The following is a 22,382-nucleotide window of genomic DNA, read 5'->3' on the forward strand; positions in this document are numbered from 1 at the left end:
AGGGGCAGAGATGGGGGTGCCCAGCTGGGGGCTCCTACCATGCACCAGGCTCCTGCCCTCCATAGCTGGGCTGGGACTTCCTCTTACCCTGCACGGGCTGCTCCCAGGAACCTACCCCGATTGTAGGAAGCTCCGCGGCTACTGGCTGGGAGCCAGGGCCGGCTCCAGGCACCAAGCGCAGCAAGCAGGTGCTTGGGGCAGCCAACGGAGAAGGGCGGCACGTCCGGCTTTTTGGCGGCAATTCGGCAGCGGGTCCCTCAGTCCCTCTCGGAGGGAAGGACCTGCTGTGTGGTCTGGAATCCACAGCACCTGAGAAACCAGCGTGAGTTAGAACATGAGGCCAGTTTTGTGTGTACAGATCAACCTGCACAGTGTGAGGAGTCAGTGTGCACAATAGAAGAGGGTGAGTACAGCAGCAGGCAGTGGCTGTACAGTGGTGTAGCTGCAGCAATGTTTTCATGGATGCTGGTGTATGTGGTACAGTTGCAATATTGCCAATTTCAAGCACGCAAAAATCATGACTGGGGCCCCCTAAAATCATGATTCATGTAAAAATCATTATATTTTTAAAAATATTGTAAAAAATAATACATTTTTTCTTTGCCTTCTGCTTTTAGAGCTGCTAGGGTGCATTCACTTTATGATTTGAAGATTTTTGCTGCAACAAAGGGGGGGAAATCCTTTTTTAAAATGAAAGCTGAGAGTCTCGTGCAATCTCCTGATCTCTGCAGGTGGGGTTTTAACAAAAAAACACAACCGTTGTGACACTTGTCATGAAGTCACCAGTTGTGCCCACAGTGGCCAGTAGTGAGTGGTGGGGGCAGAGGTGGTTACTTCCACCGTGGTCTGGTTACGCTGGACCTGGTGCCCCACTGGCAGCAGGGGCAACAGAACTCAGGACTTGCTGGCCTCAGCCCCTTCTACTGCACCTGCCCCATCTCCTCCCCGCTGGGCCCACTCCTCCCACATCCCGCCTCTTTCTCCCTGCTGGGCCCAGCCTCCCCCGCGCGGCCTGTGCCGTCCGCCCCACCCCCCTCATTACCATCTGGGTTCTTCCCCCATAGGAAGGATTGAAAAGGGAGGCGGGATCCCCATACGCCTTAGAACCTGGCAACCAGCAGCCAATCAAGGCTTGGCAAGGTAGCTTTTGACCAATAGCAGAGAGGCAAGACTGGATCCCGCCTCGGATGCCTATTGGCGAGGGTGCGGTGACGTGTCAGGGTGCTTCACCAATTGGGTAGCGGTAGGGGCGGGGCCGCACAGGCGCAGTGCGGAGCCGGTTGCTGACAGGGCCGCTCGCTGCAGGTATCGGGCCTGGTGTGGGACTTAGATCCGGACTCGGCGTTTCCCTGCCCCGCACGCACCGGCCTTCAGCCCCGCGCCCGTCACCGCCATGTTCCTCACCCGCTCCGAATACGACAGGTGAGCGAGGGCGGGTCCGCCCGGGCGCGGGCCTCGGCCCAGGCCCAGGATCTGCCTCGTCATGGAGCCCGGCCGGGCCTGGGGCCGGGTCACGCCGGGGGCGGCCCAGCCTCCGAGACCCCTCCGCAGCCCCTCCCGCTGAGCCCCTCTTAGCCTCGCCGTGGTGTCCCCCGGAGTGCGGGGGATCCCTTCAGCGCCCCGCCCCCCGCCTGCGGGATCGATCCCCTCAGCGCCCCGCCCCCCTGCCTAGGGAAATCGGCCCCCATGAGCCTCCCAATTCCCTTTTCTCTTTCCTCCCCCAGCTTCCCAACTGTCTCTTGGTGGGGAAATCCCCCTTTCCAGACCCTGGCCTTGGGCCTCTTCCCTGATGCTGTCAGTGGGGATGAAAATGAGGCATGCTTCCAATGATTCCCCTTGGTTGTTCCCATTACCTTCCTCTTGGCCCTGAACTGGGCCTCCTTAGTGGGGGAGTACAGACCCCACTACATCATCACTCTGGAAGGGTCTATAGACTGCACCTCTGATTAACAGCAAGCTGGTGGTGGCCCACATTTGGAGGTCCTGGGCAATGGAAAAGAATGCTTTAGCCACCCAGTCTTAATGTCTCTGAAGTAGGAAACTTGGGGTTTGTCTATACTGGCACTTTACACCCCTCTGAGCGCTGCAAGTTTCAGCGCTGTAAAGTGCCAGTGTAGCCAGTGCACCAGTGCAGGGAGCTACTCCCCTCGTGGGGGTGATTTTTTTATAGTGCTGGGAGAGCTCTCTCCCAGTGCTATACCATGACTACACAAGCCACGTTAAAGCGCTAAAGTCAAAGGAACGCCATCAGATTATCCCACTACAGTATCTTCCTTTTCCACTCATGGCACCCAACTCTCCCTGAAGTCTCTTGTGATTATACCAAAAGTGCTGCAGTATGGCTAAAAGTCTGATGTAAAGCAGCAGTAACCAAGTGGCTCTGTCCACACTACAATTACAGGTGGCTGTAGGCTTCATTACAAGAAACAGGCATATTGGAGAGAGGTAGTTGTAGAGTAGTTGGAGCCTTGTCCCTAATTCAACATATTGTGCCTTTGTATTGTAGTTTAACTGCTGTTCTCAAACACTTGGGCCCTGTCTATGCCATGGCTCAATCTGCTTTAAATATGGTGGTTGTTAGCAAAGTGTTTCCCTGATCTGAGTAGATGAGGCCTACTCATGTTAGGTCTCCTACTGTCTGGCTTGCAACTTCAGAACTACAGTGTAGGCAGGGCCTAAGAAGCAGGCTGGGTTAGTCACAGAGTGACTCTGAGTTTTCAGGCTTTTGGTTTCATTTTTAGTTGGACTGAAAGCTATGTTTTGCATGGTTATAAAACTGCCATCAAAGCAAATAAATAAAAACTACTCTCGGAAAGTTTGGGTGACTATGTAATCATGAGCTAAGCTTTTGTGGGGATCTGACAAATGTGAATTTGCATATGCACCTTTGCACTTTGAATGTATTTGGAATGTTCAAATAATAACTTTTCAATTAAAAACATAGCTAATTGTTCCTCATACAGTTACAAATCCTAATACAAACTTGCAATTGTATTCCAAAACTATTGCAATATATACTGATATGACAGCAAAATCACTGGGTACAAAAACAACATAGGAATATAGAAATCATGGTGAGACAGTTTTTCATTGATTTGAGATTTATTGCTGAGAAAAATGCAAAGTTAATTAACTTTGATAAATGGCTGAGTTGCAGCTAATGCTTCTACCTTTTTATGGTTTTGTTGTGTATATATAATTCAGATGTATAAGGTCCTGATCCTGCAAGGAAACTTGTGTGGGCTGAGCCCCACTGAAGTCACTGAGGCTTTGTGCATGTGCAGTGATCCGCCCACAGAGCCCCATGCAGGTGCAAGAGTCTCTCCATATGGAACTCATTGCAGATTTGAGGCCTCAGGGTAGATCCTTTTGCGAGGTAGGGTATAATCCAGAATTCTGTTGCAGCAAATAAAAATCTGAGTGACCCTGAAAGAGAGTTAGCAGGAAAATATTTACATCTTCTTTGATGTACTGTAACAATACTATATACATCTCACATTTCTATATCATTAAAATACCGTGGGGAAAATAGCTTTATGTGCTGCAGGGCGACTTCGGACTGGCAGTGTGGTGGGGGTAGTTAGGAAGAGAGTAACCTCAAAATGTAGCTTGTTGCTGCTGTTGCGAGTTGTCTTGGTGTCCCATCGAGCTGTTTCTTCCCATCTGAAGTCTCTTCAGTTGTCAGCAGCTTGATCATTCTACCTTCTTCAATATCTCTTTTGGGGGTGGGAACCAGTATCTATTTTGCCCATCCCTTGCATGATGATCATCTTCATGGGAGCAGCTGGGGGGCTCATTCAACAGCAATTCCTAATGTAAGTTTGCCTGCAAATTGTGGATCCAGAGCAAGATTGAACAGGCACACAGCCCTTCTAGCTCTAGATTTTGGGCAGTTGGTGGGACAAGGCTGCTTGGATTCCTTCTCGAGCATTCGCAGGAGTGTCTCTTCTCCCCCTCCCCCTCCACATATCAATATGGCACTTCCTTCTCCTTCCCACTCCCCCACAAAGGTTTAAATAGATATTCCCTTCATCCCTTTCCACCAATAGGTTCATTTCTTTAGTGTGGTGTTGCTCCTCTTTCTAACAGCCCAACCCAAAATACCAATTAAGTCTCTTTTATGAAGAAGGGATATATGCAGTATTGCTAGAGTAGTCCAAGATTTTTTGTGGGTAGCGGGTGGTGGCATGGAATGAGTTCCTGGCATATGCCAGTGGCTGTCTGTGCCCTGGGCACCAATATCTGGACCAGTCAGCTGGGGCACTGTGCTGTACCGAGTATGAGGTTTCGTACAGTTATATTTAAAATGATACTGTCTTCCAAGGTAAGGCAGAAGTCACGTGTTAAGAAATCTCCCAGAGTCCCCACAGATTTTGGGATACTGGTTCCCACCCCCAAAAGAGATATTGAAGAGGGTAGAATGATCAAGCTGCTGACAACTGAAGAGACTTCAGATGGGAAGAAACAGCTCGATGGGACACCAAGACAACTCGCAACAGCAGCAACAAGCTACATTTTGAGGTTACTCTCTTCCTAACTACCCCCACCACACTGCCAGTCCGAAGTCGCCCTGCAGCACATAAAGCTATTTTCCCCACGGTATTTTAATGATATAGAAATATGAGATGTATATAGTATTGTTACAGTACATCAAAGAAGATGTAAATATTTTCCTGCTAGTGGTGGCATTGCATTCAAATAGGCTACATCTGCACTACAGCACTTACAGTGGTGCAGCTGCACCGATGCAGCGCTTGTGGTGGAGACACTCTAAGCCAGTGTTTTTCAAAGTACAGGTCAGGCCCTGGGTCACCTTGCTGATTCAAATTATAATGATTGTTGCTGCGCAGCAGCTCTAAAGGGACCTGGAGAGGAGAGAGAAAGGGGGTGGGTGGGAACTGGGTAGGGGAGCAAGTTGGGGCTTGCAGGGCTGCTGTGGGCATCTCCCCCGGCCCTCTGGAGCTTGCTGCTGCTGGCCGGAAGAGAGGGACCCTTCCCCTAGAGCTCGGTGCAGAGCCTTCCCCCGGAGCTGCTGGCAGGGGGGACAGAGGCCCCTCCCCCGGATCTAGCTGCTGCCGGCAGGGAGAGGGCTGGGGGGAGTCCTCCGGCCCCAGCCCTGGGGCAGCCTGCCTGCTGCACCCCAAACTTCTCATCCCTGGCCCCACCCCAGAGCCCGCATCCCCAGCCAGTGCCCTCACCCCCCCCTGCATCCCAACCCTCTGCCCCAGCCCTGAGCCCCCTCCAGCACCCTGAACCCCTCATCCCCAGCTCCACCCTAGAGCCCTCACCCCCACATGCCACCCTCTGCCCTACCCTGGGCCACCTCCCACACTCCTTACCATAGGCTTACTAAGGCTAGTGTCTAGTGTTAGTTATGTAAAGTGGGTTAAGCTGGAATGTTTTGCAATATTATGATTTTATGAAAACTCTAGTCAAAAGATATAATTATGTTGGGTTACGGGCATCAACAATTTTCTTCAAATGGGTCATGAGGAAAAAAGTTTGAAAACCATTGCTCTAAGCCAACGGGAGAGAGATCTCCTGTCGGGTTGTTAACTCCTGCCTCCGCAAGAGGTGGTAGCTATGTAGGTGGGAAAAACTTGTGCTAAATATAAGCAAGGCAATAGCTTTTCTGAGCCAATAGAAGCATATACTGTTTAGAGTCCAGTGGCCATTCTAGCATCTGCTTGTGGAAGATCCCTTGAAGCATTTCTCCCTACATTTATAATTGGACCCACTGGAATTCTAGGGCATCTTCTGCTGCTTTGTCCAGTCCCTGCTGTTTTTTCACTCCTTCCTCTTTTTAAAACTTGTGGATCTACATCCCTCTAGTCAATATCTGCCATGTTGGTGTTCGCTTTCTGAATATACAGGTGGCATGCTGCTGGATGAGGAATGTACCTCTATAAACTTATCCAGTCACTGACTTTAATGCACTCCTGCATTACCAGCTGACATGACTTAGTGCCATTAGGTCCCTCTGTGGAGTTGAAACAGGAACTATTTTCTCTGATGTTTGTCCTTATGTTTTTGGCCTTTTCTCTAGCTCTGATTTTGTTTTCTTCATTGCAGGGGTGTGAATACCTTTTCTCCAGAGGGACGGTTGTTCCAGGTGGAATATGCCATCGAGGCTATCAAGGTATTGCAAACCTCAGCCATTGTTGATACATTGCAATCTGTAGCCCAAATGCTTCTAATTGTGATTGGGTTTAGTCACTAAGGATGGGAGAGCTCTTAAGAAAAGTCCCGTTGTTCATTTCAGTAGTTGACACGCTTCATTTGAAGTGAGGACTGAACCAGTGCCCTATCATTATGTATTGTTCCCTTTTTGTACACACACACCTAGTGGAGCTCTTGTGTGCATACAGTGATGCTGGTTAATAGCAATCCTGATGACATATTGCAGTTGAGAGCCAATCCCATTCCATTGATGTTCATGGGCTTCGGATACTGGCAACAGGCATGCCACTTATTAACAACTTTTTCTGGAGGAAAGACCCCAGCTGCAGGCAGGTTTGCAGGGCTACAGCAAGGAAAGGAAGCGCTTAAGGCTGCACAGTACGTCTCTATGCTGTGTCTTGCACTAGCACTAGTGCCTGGGCTTGGCACGTCCCAGTGCTTCTTTCTCTGGCTGCAGCCCCACAAACCTGCCTGTGACCAGGAACTGCCATCCACATCCATAGTGGCCTGGGGTGCCACGTCCCTGGCACTATGGGCTGGGAGGGGAGGCTGTGGGCTGGGCAGCGATAGGGAAGGAGACTGCAGCCCAGATGCTGGGGCTTTCCACGGAGAGTGTAGGTGCTGAGGTCCAACAAGGCTGCGCAATACCTCTCCCTGCACTTTCCTGGCTGTGTCCTGTCCTGGCACCAGGGGGCTCGGGCTGTCCTAGTGCTTGTTCCCTGGCTGCAGCCCTTCTGCTTATTGGCAACTTCTGGACAGCAGCAATTTTTACTGGGAACCAAGAGGTTGCTAATAAGCAAAATCCATTGTATAATCAATTGAATTGAATGTCAGTTAACACTTAGGAACACCACAGCCTGGAGTGGGGGAATGGGAAAGACCTCTTCCCCAAAACTACACAGTCAGCAAAAGTTTGGTGACTTACTGAATGCTAACATACTGCCAAATGTTGTTAGATGGGGGGTCCCAGCCACCTGAGATTATTAAAGATCCCATGGCATTTTTGAGACTTGGTGTTAGCTCCAATGTACAAACCAAATTCTAATTTGAGTAATTACATTCTACCTCCTTAAATGCCTCCCTATAGCTTCAATTAAATCTGAATCTTCTTGGGCTAATGGAAAATTGCATTCTGGGATGTGTAGTTTCCACATACCGCCTCTCTCAAAGATTACCATTTTATAACTACGCTATTCTATGTTAACTAGGTGACCTTTATTTTCTTGGCTAATTGCCAAAGTAACCTGGGGTTTGTGAAGTTTGGCAGCACCTGTTTATAATGGTTGGGAATGTTCTTTCTGTTGCAAGTGATGCAGTTGTCTCATTGCACATGCACAAGATGTGTTTTAAATGAATTGAGAGATGGAGGTGTATTTTTTTCTAATATGTAAAGAAACCAACAGTTTCTCCCCAAATTTGATGCAGAGGGTTTTAGTGTAAGTGGCGCTGAGGAAAGAAACCATTTTTTATAGGTTCCTCGATGGCCTCTATTTAGGGATTAATGTTAAGGGTCCCCGTAGATGAATATCTTCTCTGTGTTACTATTGCCCACTCAAACACTTTAGCCACAAGGAGCAGGCAAGGTGCAGCTATTCATTTTCATCGAGTTTTTGGAAGCAAGAACTCTTAAATGCATCCTAGTAGTCAGCGTGTTGATGCATTCATATTGCTCAGAAAATACATATAATAAAGCTGAAATCTAATCCATAGGATAAACTTGCTTGTCTTTATTGTCAGTTCCACCAATAAGCCTGGAAATGAATTAAATTTATGCCGCTCAAATATTGCCTTTAAAATGTTTGGTACATTATTCCATGTATCGGGAGTACAGGGAGGTCCTTCAGTTTACAGGGAAATAAATTGGGGCAGTTGGTAATGCAATCTTTGCAGTATCTCAAACAATAATATTTTGTTTCATAATTACAGCCAAAGCTTTGAATATGGTTCAGGCAAGATATATACTTAATAAGGGATCCAGGTGGTTCAGTCATTGAGAAACATGCAGGTGAATATGATGCAACTTCCAGAATTAGGGAATTCTTGTGTGCATTTGACAGTGGCATGATTTAGGGCTTGTCTACATGGGGAAATTTACTAATATAGTTATACAAGTAAACTTCCTTGTGTAGACAAGCTCTTAGACTTATGAGCAGGCAACTGATAGCCAGGTATTTAATCCCAGTTCTGATGCCCTGTGTGGCCTTTGTTGGTCACCTCACTTCATTATGCCCATTTCCCTATCTCTAAGAGGAGTGTAATACTTAATTATCTCGGAGGGGAGTTGAGGATGCAGTAATTAAGGCATGAAAAGCGGTATGTGGTGTGAGTGCAAAGTACCTCTCTTTCACTTGTACACTTGGTGAAGACTCCTAACTAAATTCTGCAGATGGTAGGGGATTTCACAGCAAAGGAAAGAATAAAAGTGACTAAACTAATAAAATTAATCTGCAAATATTAGTTATATCCTGTTTTGAGGCCTCCATGGAAATCAGTGCATCTGACTTTAATTTTGTTCTGCAAAAGAAAATTCACAAGGCTCTTTTTAATCTGTAAAATTAAAAAAAAATCGGAGAGATTATGGTATAGCTCAGGGATGAGATTAATTACTAATCTGCAAGAGGGTTTCTGGGTCTTGATGAACTTTCAAACTGTACATCCTGAGCAGTTTAACTTCCTCTGGTTCCCAGATCAAATTCTGACCTCTTAGTTTAGCTCTCACTGTGCGTTATCCTGTATTTGTTGTGAAGGTACATAATTGTAGATACATTAGTGCAGCGGTTCTCAAACTTCATAGCACCACAACTCCCTTCTGACAACAGAAATTACTACACAACCCCAGGAGGGGGGACTGAAACATGAGCCCCGCCGCCCCAGCTGGGGGAGGGGAGCAAAGCCCAAGCCCCGCCCCAGGCAGGGGGCCTGTAATCTGATTTCTGTTGCTCAGGGCTGAAGCCTGAGCCCTGCTGCCCAGGGCTGAAGCCCTCGGGCTTTGGCCCCAGGCCCCAGCAAGTATAACGCCAGCCCTGGCAATCCCATTAAAACGGGGTCGCAACCCACTTTGGGGTCCTGACCCACAGTTTAGAACCCCTGCATTAGTATATGCAGAATCTGTTTCTGCTACTGATGTTGTAGTACAGTAATGGCATCATTCTGGGGGGTAGCGATATTACAAATGATGTAGGTCAAGATGAGCATCCTCATTTTGTGTAGATTAGATACCAAAGTGTAGGCGCCCTAGTGATGTTGTAGATTATGTATGATGGTGATAACTGTGTGTGTGTTCTTAGCTTGGCTCCACAGCAATTGGGATTCAGACATCAGAAGGTGTTTGCCTGGCAGTGGAGAAGAGAATCACCTCCTCGCTTATGGAACCCAGCAGTATTGAGAAAATCGTAGAAATAGATTCTCATATAGGTAAGAGTAATGCAGGTTTGTTCCTTCTCATGATAAGGCCTGTTGCATCCTTCCAGCCCTGGACGTGTAATGAAAGCCTCTCCTCCAGAAGAGTTTCATGAGAGACTTGTCTTGAAACATGGCTTCTGAAGTCAGCTCTCAGGCCCTCACGTGGCTTTCTTGGGTGGGAACGAACAAGCAACTCCCAGCAAATACTGGGTGCTGGTTACTGGTTTTCCAGGCTCCAGGCCAGCAGGACATAGTTGCAGGAGCAGGAAGCAGCAGCTGAAATGCTCCTCCTGTTTGACCTCCCTAATGAAAGCTCATCCCCAAATTTAGATCTGGGAGGGCAGGGAATTATTGCAATGTAAAGGTTTGATCCCAGGCCAGCGTCTGTGCTGGGAGCTCACTGATTGGATCACTAATGTTAGCCTGTTCCTCTGTGCTCAAGGCAGCTTACTGCGGCTGCAGGGGGCCCAAGGCAGACTGATTGCCAAATATGTCAGCTTAAAAAAATTAGAGCTCTCCAAAGCACTACTCTTGTAAGTGATGAGAATTGGTGTGGGCTGTGCTGCTTGTGAAGAGACAGGCTAGATTCCCAGAAAAAAAACTTTCTCCTCTGCTTTCTTACAATACAGCCCTTTCCACAGCTACCAGCAGCCATGTGGTATTACAGGTTGAACAAATCTATTTATTTATAGCCGCTTATTTCAGCCAGTTTATAGTGAGGTGAAGATTCACTGATGCAGCACCTCCTGCTGGTCGTCCTGGGAATTAGCTCTTCCATCCCGGAGCGCCCTCTGCAGGCCAGTGTCTTGCCTGCCGCTGGCCCCTGTGTCCCTCCTGGACCCTGGTGCCCCTCTATGTCAGGGTTCTGCCCCCAGCAGTAACCCACAATCTGGGTCTCCCTACTCAGGGGAACCCCCCAACCCTCTATCCCTACCTTGCCTCAGTGGCTACTGCCATTCACCATCTAGCCCCTGCTCACTGGGGCAGACTGCAGTCTATAAACCACCCATCATCTGCAAGGGGGGGGTTGGGCCTCTGCCTATTCCCAGGCCTTTAGCAAGGCCTGCAGCCTGGGGGGTTTTCAGGCTGGAGCTCCCCAGCTCCTCTGACCTTCCCCCAACCCCACTTCACTCTAGGTACCCCGCTCAACTCCCAGGTAGCCAGGTCCTTCTCTCTCTACAGCTAGAGGGAAACTCTCTCTGAGCTCCTGGCTCACAGTCCTTTTATAGGGCCAGCTGTAGCCTGATTGAGGCGTGGCTCCTTCCAACTCAGCCTCGCCTTTCACAGCTGCAGCCCTCTCCAGGGCTGCTTTTAACCCCTGTTCTTCAGGAGTGGGGCAGCCACCCCACTACACAGCTACAAATGTGCAACTTTCTGTGGGTATATCAAATACTGTCAGGAAGAAAGGTGACTCTTCCAATACTTAGATTTTTGGTCAATAGCCCCACAGGTCCTCCCACTCCAACCCTTCACTCTCACATGTGTAGTAGGTCCCCAGCCTGAATTCTGGCTGCTTTGTGCTACCCAGCCACTAATTAATTCACCCTTACATTATGCCACCTGTGTTCAGGAAGCTGGTGGCTCCCTGTGGAGCCTGATTGCTGTCTCAGACTTCTTACTGTGCCAGTGCCAGCTAATAGAGAAGCAGCGAGCCCTCTTTTCAGGGGAGGATAACTTTATTCTTTGCAGCGGGTTTGGCTAGTGTCTTGGATACTCTTCCAAGGTTCCAGATTCGGTTCCTTTGTCAATTCACTGCAGTGGTGGTTTTTTTGCCCTGATAAGCCATAGCTTTAGCCATCTAGCTGAGTAGTAGACCCTCACCTGTCTCACAATTCTATTTGCATCCAGTGTTCTTCACTTTCTGACCTAAACTATTGCATAGTGTTACTGAATGCTGTTACACAGCAGCCACATTTGGCCCAGTGGGTGAAGGAGTACTTATGTCACCCCACTACAGTGCTTTGGGGATTTGGGGGACAAAAGTGGTAGATAACTTGATTTATTAAGTTATTTGTCACACTCTCTCCCCTTTGTTTCAGGCTGTGCCATGAGTGGATTAATAGCTGATGCAAAGACTTTAATTGATAAAGCAAGAGTGGAGACACAGGTAAAGCTTCCTCTGTTATTCCCCCTCCCCAAAACAATGACCTGATTCTGAGAATAGATTATTTTTGTGGTCAGTTGGATGGTCCCGACACTTGCAGACCTGGGTAGCAAAGGCAAACAATGCTGAGTAGGAGGAGAAACTTGGATCCAAGCCCAGCAGCTGAAATTTCACAGGTGTTTGGCAGAACTGACTCTCTCACTCTCACTTGTTGTTTGTTTTGGTCTTTTTAGTAGTGAGAGCTTGGTATGAAGAAGGAACTGCATTAAATTCTGTTGTAGAGGTGCTTTTCCTGGGGGACTCACAGCTGGTATGGGTGGATAAAGGCACATCAGCACTGCTCCTCCCCTTCTTTTGGAGTAACATGAATCCTTCTCTCCTTTCAGCTGAGTGTAGTTCTAAGATGCCCTGACTTTGCAATCACCCTGTTAGTGGCCCAGGATCTCAGGCTTCCCTAAGGGAGCAGCAAACTAGTAAAGGGACCAATCCACTACTTCTGAAAGAAGCCCTCGTGACTTGGTATTATTTCCAAATTACTGGGTTTTTCCTATCCCAAACCAGGCCACGAAGATACCCTTCTTCTGAGAGGCCCATGTCACAGACACACGTCCTTTAGCTTGGGATGTCACTTCTGAGCAATACAGAACGTTCCTTGCGTTATCTCCATCTTGTAATTGAATGTACTGCCCTTGTAATGCTCCAAGCCCCTGCCAGGTCGGGGAATGGAACTGGAGTCCAGAAGTTGGGAATGGGTGACAGGGGATGGATCACTTGGTGATTACCTGTTCTGTTCATTCCCTTTGGGGCACCTGGCATTGGCCACTGTCGGAAGACAGGGTACAGGGCTAGATGGACCTTTGGTCTGACCCAGTATGGCCGTTCTTATGAGTCTTCCGCATGGCAGCATCACAAGGCTACATGGCAGGCCCATTATCTTTGAGACTCTTTTATTCCATCAGAGCATTGGCTTGTGTATGTGTCCTGTCGAGGATCACGTGCAAGAACTGGCTTTTGGAAAGGGACGGGTAGTTCAAGCCCTTGTATTATCTTCTCCTAGAATCACTGGTTTACATACAATGAAATCATGACAGTAGAGAGTGTGACGCAGGCCGTATCCAACCTAGCCCTGCAGTTTGGAGAGGAGGATGCTGATCCTGGTGCTATGGTGAGTAGGTGCTGGCACAGGACATTTTCTGAGTGTAAAACCATTGGATTTCCTCTGCCTTAACAGTCCTGGTCTCTCTCAACCCTCCTGTGGTTTTGTTACAGTCTCGTCCATTTGGTGTAGCACTGTTGTTTGGAGGAGTCGATGAAAAAGGACCCCAACTGTAAGTTCAACTCTCTCACTGGTTCATGCTCTTCTTGGGAAGAGGTGGGGCTTCTACCTGAAGCACCACAAGATAGTCTTATTAGACAAGAAATAGGGAATTGCATAGAAATCAACATCTTGGACTTATCTCAGTATGTGTCTGGGATGCAACAAGCTGCAGTGGTTGCCTGTTCAGTGTTGAACAGAATATGATGCTTGCAGTAAATCCTGATTTTAAGTCTTATTTTATTCTCAACTTTTTTTTAAGTGAGAAGGGGAGATCTTTCCTACCCTTCCCCAGAGAACTAGCAGAACCACTCGTAACATAATATCTGGAGTCTGCTATACCATTCCTTAGGGAGGGGGTGGGAGCACTTGTAACCAGAAACTCAATGTGCTTCCAAGATCCAGACCTTCCTGGAGTGGTGGGGGTGTGGAAGCTCCATGAATGCAGTGGGAGGAACAGCTCAGCCAGAAGAATCTCTAGCTGAAGGTCTGTCTTTCTGGGTAACCATGGCCACTGAGGCCCTATCAGAATAATGAAAAATCCTGTTCATGTGAAATGCTTCCGCTAGGGTTGCGAATGATAGTGACAGAAAGGGGTGCAACTCTAATTCTAGTTTGGATACCCTGGTTGTCTTGGGTTTGGCATTTGCTTCAGGGCATTTCTTGACCCTTCAGCCCCTTTGGAATCTTGGTCTGAATTTCATCTTGCCCTCCAAATGCCAGCAGGAGTTACCTGCTGCTGGTGTGTCTTGTCTCAGCAACCCCTCAAATCTGCCATACAGGATGATGCTGGCTTTAGCCACGTATCATGTACCCTGAGCCTCTGCCTCAGGATGTCAGGCAAGCTGCCACTCTCTAAATTTCACCCGAAGAGTCCTTAGCTTCCAGCTGTAAAATGGGCTCTGCAGAGAACGTTTCATTATTGTGAATCTTCTGGGAAAATCCCTTGCAATGCAATGGCACTCTTATCTGTATTCCTGGCAGGTTTCACATGGACCCTTCTGGGACATTTGTGCAGTGTGATGCCAAAGCAATTGGGTCTGCCTCGGAAGGTGCACAGAGCTCCCTGCAAGAGGTTTATCACAAGGTAATGGAATGAGTTCAGAATTACACCTGCTGATTAGCTTACTGATGTTTGCAGTGCCCTGGGAAGTAGGTATTACCCCCACTTCGTGGGTGGGGAAACTAGGTACAGGGGCTAAATCCAGAACGGTAGTACCAGAACACCCCAATACCAAGTTATGGTATAAACACACTCCCCAAAGATGATACGGACACACTGACCCCTCCTAAGGATAAGGTCAGGATGACAGCGTGATGGATAGAGATGTTTTGATCGAACCAACAGGTACAAGTTAAAGGGTGGTAACTAGCCATGTCAGAGAGGCAATACGTAACTTGTTTGTATCGGTGTATAAAAGAGGGATTGCCGAGGGGGGGTGTCTGTCTGGACTAGAAGGGAGCAGAAGGTCATGCCTGCTCACTGAGCTGCGGCCATTGTAATGGGTATACATGTGTTAGGTGTCCCCATAGAACAGGGGTTCTTACAACAAATATTTTGGTGGCCTCAGTGTGTGGCCACCAACTCTTGCTGGTGGCCGCTCTGACAAACCAGGTTCTCTGTCCCTGCCTCCCACAACCCTTCAGCGAGAGCCTGCCTCAGGCAGGTGGGTCGGGAACTCACCAGCCATTTGCGGAGTCCCAGGCTCCCTTTGCCTTGCCCGGGCAGGAGCAGGGGAGCTGCCCAGGGGAGTGCCCCAGCAACCGAACACTGCAGCCACCTCTGGTGCCACGCACACCAGCCCCATGTGTCTCCAGAGCCGCTGCCCGGAGCCCCTGAGGAGGGTGCAGGGCGCAGATCCCTTCTGGCGGCACCAGCACAAACACCAAGGCAGCACATCTCACTGCTTTTGGTAACCGCTATTCAGGAGCAACAGCTGGATGCTGTAGGTAGAGGCCAATGGTTTCCCCCCCCCCCCCCCCCCCACCACCACCACCACCACACACACACACTCCATCTATGCTTTCGAGGCTGTTGTGGCTGAAAAAAAATCCGCTGGTGGCAGCATTTGAGAAACGCTGCCATAGAGTCTACCGGGCACTAGGACCGTGCTTCGTAAACAATAAACCTGGCCCAACGCCTTTGCCACTGAACCGAGTCTGTGATCTTCTTGGGACGTTAACCCATACCGCAGACCTTGATCGATCTGGTCGGAGCCAGTACAGTACAACACACATGCAGCCAACAACTGATAACAGGTAGTCATCCATTCTTGGGTATCACATAAATCACTGGCTCTGGACATTGGCTCATGGGGGGGCTCACATGTTAGAGCATGAAGACGTCTGTGAATACGGAGGCCAATTTTTCAGAATTGTTAAAACATGTACGCAGTAATTTAGTTATTACCTTGCCTGAACTACATTCCTCACTGCTGCAGTATTGGTAATATATACAATTTGGCGATGTTTTGATTTGCTGCCAATGATAGCTTGATATGATATTTTGGAGCAGGACAGAGGGAGGACACGACTTTTGGAGAGGATGTGATTTTCTTTTTTCAGAGGACTGGTTAGAGGGGTGTGCATGAGAAGCTAAGCAATGAAACTGAGTGGCTAACTTTTTTGTGGCTTGTTTTATTTAACAGTCAATGACACTGAAAGAAGCAATCAAATCATCCCTCATCATCCTAAAGCAAGTTATGGAGGAGAAACTGAATGCAACTAACATTGAGGTACATGCTGCTGTACTTTTTCTTCCTTGTATAAATGCTGTAGGAGCTTGCAGCATTTGGACTACAAGAAAAGTCTATCCTGCTTATATTCTCTGCTTCCCTGGTCCAAGTCTCTGTGGTTGCACAGCAAGTGTGTCCCCTTATGGTGTCTCACCTGATACTAAGTCAGGGCTGGTTTTAGATATTTGTCAAAATAGCAATGACTGGGATGAGGGGACTTTAAAACAAGGGCCAATGTGCAACTCTTAAGCTTCAATCTCTTCCTGAGGTGGTGATTCTTGTCTGTTTCAACATCTATATATTTCTAATGTGCTCATTGCCATAATATCACTGTGTTGCCACATAACTCCCTGTGGCATACCTGAAGTAAGAATGAAATTCTCAATCTTTCTCTTGATGTGGGCTCTTGGGAAAGTATTGTTGGGCTCTTCTGCCCTGCTAATTGGAGAATGCTTGTCTGAGTGAATATCTGAATTCTGCAACACTCCCTGAATGTGGCTAGACTTGACTTTGTATTGCTCTCCAAATCCTTGAAGGGGGGGGTCCTGCTGAGAGCACTAACACAAGATCTCAAGAGTTGCCAGAGTGGACATGTCATGCCAGCTGGGCAATTTTTTTAGGGTTTCCCACTGCCATCCTTTCTTGGCACTTCCAAGGAATGAAAATTATACAGCTTCAGGACTTGCTATTCTTAGTCTTGTATCGGTGCAAAAATCCCTGTTAGATAACAAGACCAAAGAGATGGGTTTCCCAGACTTCAAATCTCTGGGAATGAATATGTAGAGTCTGTTAACCTCCACTTCCCAGTGATGAGCAGCAGCCTTACCAAATGTAATTTGGTTCAGACATGCTAATGCTTTTTGGGGGGGGCAAATAAAAATAATTTTTTCCCTCTTGGTAAAGGGTAGGTGAATAGATTTTTTTTTTTTTAGCAAGGCTGGTGTATAACATTTGTTTCTATTTCTGGCAGTTTACAAGATAACTGAACCTTAAAATCATGTCATTCTGACTAGTAACTTGCTCTTCTGTCTCTTCAGTTACTGATGTGATTTCAACAGCTGCTGTCTCTAGCTGGTAACTTTCAAGCTGAAACTAATAGGCACACACTCTAATTTTGGGTGCCTCTGTTTTTGACTGCCCACCCTGAGATGTCTGGGGCCTGACTTCTCAGAGTTGTGAGCTGCAGGTGCCTTAGCTCTGGCAGTCTGTGAAGGATCAGTTGCTGAAATTATAATGGACGTGAGGTGGGGAAGCGAAGCAAGATGATGGTCAGAATGATGTGATTTTACATTTTTGTATGCACAACCTACTAAAGCACAGAAATACTTTGGGTCCAGTATAAATGCTCTGAAGTCCAGTAAACTTCCCTAAGCACTGTTCCTGAACAGTACCAGCAATAGGAGAGAAGTCTAATGACAGCATTAGATACTAGCACCTGTTTGAGCAACAAAAGCTACTAGCAATAGGCATCTGACGCTAGCTGTGCTGCTTGTGTCTAATATTAAATGCTGCTAGTGAGCCCTTCTGAGATGATAAACTGAGCTGTCCTGGAGAGGAGAGATGGAAGAGGACATGCCAGGTTTGCACACTCCGAGCACAATCTTGTGCCATCCCCAGAAATGTTCCAATTAGCAAGGACTATGTCATGAGCATTTTAACAGGGTAGCCAGCCCCTTAAATGAAATTGGGCTCAGCTCTCCTTTTTCAGTCCAGGTGTGTTCTAGTTAAGTGTAATGACGGTGAGGCTGCCCCAGGAGTTATAAACAAGAGCTCAGAATCCTGAGGTACAGTTTAGAATGGAAGAGAGTCCAGAGGCTTGGAGTAAGGAGTTCAGAGGAAGAGCAGAGCTGGGCTGAGAGCTCAGGGAGGAGATGCCCCTGAAGCCAGATCAGGCTGGGGAAAGCAGAAGGCAAGAAGGCAGTCGGAGGTGGGGCACCTACAAACTTCCCCAGGCCAGAGAGTGCTGAAGGCTGAGAGCAGCAGAGGGTGATGCCTCTGAACTGGAGAGCTGAAGCTGGAAGGCCAGAGAGGGCTGAAGGACAGACGGGTGAGCCTGCTGATGTCTCAGGCAAGAGCTGGAACTATACCTGAAAAGGAACAAGGGTGGAGAGAATCCCCAGCTAGAGGCGCTGAGCTGGGGCATGTTGAGAAATGCCGGAGCTGTACTTGGTGTTGGACTGTTGGGACGAATGTGCTATTTGGACTGTGCTGGGGGCATCTTGGTTTATGGTAGGTAGCGGGACTTCTGGAAATAAACTAAAACTGCAGAAATGGTTACTTATGTATTCCAAAGGCTGTACTGAGTTTATGTGAGGAATAGAGGGAAGCTGAAGCAGGGGGCCACTTGCAGGGCTGCCATGAGGCTACAATGGGGTGCCCAGTAAGGGGCCACACATTTACAAGCATGTTTGCTCATTATTACTATCTTACAAATCAGTATCTTGGTCAGTAAAGCTTTCTTCTGGATGAGTGACTTGTAGTACAGTGTGTGAAGAAATCAATGCAGAGTAATGTGTACAGTATACTTATGTCAGGTCCTCATTTAACAGGGCTTAGCTGTCCTCAGCATAGCTCTGTATGCATTGAGGAATCACTATCAGGTTTAAGTGTGAGAATAGTGTGCTGAGGATTAAAGGGGCACTGTAGACTGAAATCACCCTTCTAGTTGAGAATGTTTGACTTAGTTACTATATCTGAAAGGCAAACTGAAGAGACAGTTAAGGTTTGGGGTTGTGTTTTTTACATTTGACAACACTGTGTTTGGGTTTTTTCACATAGAAGTGGGGTGTAGAAAAACAACATGAAAATGTGGTAAAGGAACAGTTAAAAATATACATTGACAGCAGGGCTCAGGAGCCAGTGCAGCACCTGAAACGTCTCTCAATTCGCTTTTTCAATGTGACTGTTTCCCTTTATTTAACCGCTTTACAGACAAGTCTTAAAATCTAGAGCAGTGGTTCTCAACATGCGGTCCACGGGCTGTTTGGGGCCCCGTCAGCACACAGCTGCGGCCCATGTGACATCCTCAGGGCCATACAGGTAGTATATATTGTGTGGCTGTGGCCCACATAACACACACACAGCGGCATGTGCGGCCCACAGTGGTAAATAGGTTGCGAACCACTGGCCTAGAGTTTGGACAAATTTGAGTCGTTCACTAGTGTCTTTGAATAGTGGTTTGGGGGCATGGCTAAAGTTGTGCTTAAAGGGTTACCCAGTCAAAGTGGGTCCAGTATCTTAGGCCAAAACTGTCAAAAGCAGTTAGTGATTTTAGGTGCCCAACATGAGACTCCTTAAACAGCTGTCTTTCAGAAAGTGCCAAGCGCCTGCCGTCTGAAAGCCAGGCCTGGTTAAGGTGTCCCATGTTGGACACTCAGAACACTCATCATTTAGAAAATGTTGGCCTTAAAAGTTCTTGACCTATTTTTATACTCTTCACTTTGTACATCTTTGACGTTCTTTGCTCCCCTGGTGGTGTCTGTGGGTGACCACAAAGCAGCGCCAGTGGGGCCCAATGGAAGCTCCAGGACATGCACTTCTGTGCCCAGTCCTTCCTCTTCCATTGATGTGTGGCAGCAGCATACTCCCCATTCCCTAGAGAGTGAAGACTTCTGCCCCACTTCCAGAACTCAGTACATTCCAGGGCGGTCCAAGGAATGAAGGTTCTGTGCCACACACGCTAGCAGCCACAGGTGCTCCCCAGTCCCCCTTGTCAGCTGCCACTGCTTCTGTTCTTTACTGCTATCTTCCCATGTCAGCCCCATTAAATGGCTCTTCAAATGTTCTGTTGCTCATTTTCCAGTTTCTTCTTAATATTTTGGTGCTTGGTCCATGAAGGTTCCAGGCAGTCTGCCCTAGAAACTGAATTCCTCTGATCCAAACAGCAAACCAAACTAAACAGACTTCACCAAGGGGAAGTCGTGCCTGACTAACCTAATTGCCTTCTATGATGAGATAACTGGCTCTGCGGATGAGGGGAAAGCAGTGGATGTGTTATTCCTTGACTTTAGCAAAGCTTTTGATACGGTCTCCCACAGTATTCTTGCCGCCAAGTTAAAGAAGTATGGGCTGGATGAATGGACTGTAAGGTGGATAGAAAGCTGGCTAGATCGTCGGGCTCAACGGGTAGTGATCAATGGCTCCATGTCTAGTTGGCAGCCAGTTTCAAGCGGAGTGCCCCAAGGGTCGGTCCTGGGGCCGGTTTTGTTTAATATCTTTATTAATGATCTGGAGGATGGTGTGGACTGCACTCTCAGCAAGTTTGCAGATGACACTAAACTGGGAGGCGTGGTAGATACGCTGGAGGGTAGGGATCAGATACAGAGGGACCTAGACAAATTAGAGGATTGGGCCAAAAAGAAACCTGATGAGGTTCAACAAGGACAAGTGCAGAGTCCTGCACTTAGGATGGAGGAATCCTATGCACTGCTACAGACTAGGGACCGAATGGCTAGGTAGCAGTTCTGCAGATAAGGACCTAGGGGTCACAGTGGACGAAAAGCTGGATATGAGTCAACAGTGTGCTCTTGTTGCCAAGAAGGCTAACGGCATTTTGGGCTGTATAAGTAGGGGCATTGCCAGCAGATCGAGGGACGTGATCATTCCCCTCTATTTGACATTGGTGAGGCCTCATCTGGAGTACTGTGTCCAGTTTTGGGCCCCACACTACAAGAAGGATGTGGAAATATTGGAAAGAGTCCAGCGGAGGGCAACAAAAATGATTAGGGGTCTGGAGCACATGACTTATTAGGAGAGGCTGAGGGAACTGGGATTATTTAGTCTCCAGATGAGAAGAATGAGGGGGGATTTGATAGCTTTCAACTACCTGAAGGGAGGTTCCAAAGAGGATGGAGCTCGGCTGTTCTCAGTGGTGGCAGATGACAGAACAAGGAGCAATGGTCTCAAGTTGCAGTGGGGAAGGTTTAGGTTGGATATTAGGAAACACTATTTCACTGGGAGGGTGGGTGAAGCACTGGAATGCGTTACCTAGGGAGGTGGTGGAATCTCCTTCCTTGGAGGTTTTTAAGGCCCGGCTTGACAAAGCCCTGGCTGGGATGATTTAGTTGGGAATTGGTCCTGCTTTGAGCAGGGGGTTGGACTAGATGACCTCCTGAGGTCCCTTCCAACCCTGATATTCTATGATTCTATGATCAGAAGATCTATGCCCTGCCTTGATAATGTGCCTCTGTCCTGTTCTCCTGGGGTCACTTCCAGGAGAGTGAACTCCGTCTCAGCCCACGTCCCCTTGAATCCCTGGCCCTTTTGCTATCTCCATGTGAGCCACCGAACAACTGATTGATAAATGGCAGTGACTAATGTTCGCTACTGACCAGGTCTGTATTTGAAGTAATGACTTAGATGCAAATTGCCTCTTTGGTTACCAATTTCCCAAAGATACTCAAGCTCAGTATTAACAAATTGTCCCCTAATTATTTGAGTTGTTATAGCCTCATTTTTAGAATGCCTGTGTAACAGGACAGGGTTTGTAACCCTGGTTGTTATAGAAGAGGGCAGCTGGCTCCCTAAACATCAAAAGATGTTTGCCTGGGTCTGATTAGAAATGGGACTGGGCTGAACTGCAGCTTCTCTCCCCCCACCCTTGAGTGTCTGCTGAAGAATTAGTGCTAACTGGTCTGTCCCTGCAGAGGGAGAAGCAGCTGAACCTGAGCGTTCCCAGTAGATGTTTCCTTGAGCTGCTGCTACTATGAGGAGATTGAGTCAATTAGAAGCTATTTCTGCGGCAGGCAGCTATTTTTGGGAATCAAAGAACATGTTACAGGCTGGAACGATCTTGCTGGGCTGGCGGATCAGGCAGCCGAGAAGGAACAGCTGCTCCATCTCTGGCAGTTTCTCTGTTCCATGCCCTGTGCTGTCACTTCCTCACGTATGCAGGCAAACAGTTACACTGAAGCCTTTCTTCTTCTCCTTCCAGCTTGCAACGGTGGAGCCCGGAATGAAGTTTCACATGTACACGAAAGAAGAGCTTGAAGAAGTCATCAAGGATATCTGAAAAACACGGAGATTGAGAGAGAGACTCCCTCAAAAGCCTCATTCCCTGGTCTAAGTGAACTGAAAGAAGTCAGTTCGCTTTGAGTGCCCGTGATTTTATTTCCAGCAGCGTTATGTGCTTGCTCTTTGTAGAAGGCTCTAATGGTTTTTTTTACAGGTTCTGTACATAAACAATCTACAATAAGAAAATGAGAATAAATCCTTTTGTTACTCTATCTTGATTCTCTTGTAATGAAGTTCTGGGGTGGGGGGAGATGCGGAGCAGATATAGAATGACCTCTGCTGTTAAACTGCTGCAAGGTAATACAGTAAGCCCTGCATCTAATGTATGTTCTGCAATCTGGCATCCCTAATAAAGCTGCTCTCCCTGCCCTGCTATGCACACTGCTTCTCTGAACAGTATTGTCTGGTGTTCCCAGACATGGCACGACCTCCCGCACCCACTCTGGGGACGATCCTTTCTGGCAACTCCAATGGCAAAGCTCCCTCTTGTGGAGAATGCTGTAGCATACTATCTAATGAAACATCTGATCCAATGTCACTTATCGGAGATGGATCCCCCTTTGTGTATCCAGTGCGTCAAAAAGACCCCCCTGCTCATCCAGATTCATCTCGCCCATTCTCCTTCATATGTCCA

At 47.8% G+C, this 22,382-nt stretch overlaps 1 protein-coding gene across 2 annotated transcripts; it reads left to right on the forward strand.

Annotated features, from left to right (window-relative positions):
* Positions 1-1,257: 1,257 nt before the first annotated feature.
* Positions 1,258-21,960, forward strand: PSMA5 (proteasome 20S subunit alpha 5). Of its 2 annotated transcripts, XM_065402941.1 has the most exons (9): positions 1,258-1,422; positions 6,073-6,139; positions 9,468-9,594; positions 11,622-11,689; positions 12,744-12,851; positions 12,956-13,014; positions 13,986-14,088; positions 15,650-15,736; positions 21,669-21,960. In XM_065402941.1, the coding sequence occupies exons 1-9, from the start codon at positions 1,394-1,396 to the stop codon at positions 21,744-21,746; spliced, it is 726 nt and encodes a 241-aa protein (XP_065259013.1). In that variant the 5' UTR covers positions 1,258-1,393; the 3' UTR covers positions 21,747-21,960. The 2 variants fall into 2 exon arrangements, with proteins under 2 accessions (XP_065259013.1, XP_065259014.1); XM_065402942.1 differs by lacking the exons at positions 1,258-1,422; positions 6,073-6,139 and adding an exon at positions 8,116-8,185.
* Positions 21,961-22,382: the final 422 nt, after the last annotated feature.

This window comes from Emys orbicularis, chromosome 4, assembly GCF_028017835.1.
Source record: "Emys orbicularis isolate rEmyOrb1 chromosome 4, rEmyOrb1.hap1, whole genome shotgun sequence".
NCBI classification, from domain to species: Eukaryota; Metazoa; Chordata; order Testudines; family Emydidae; genus Emys; species Emys orbicularis.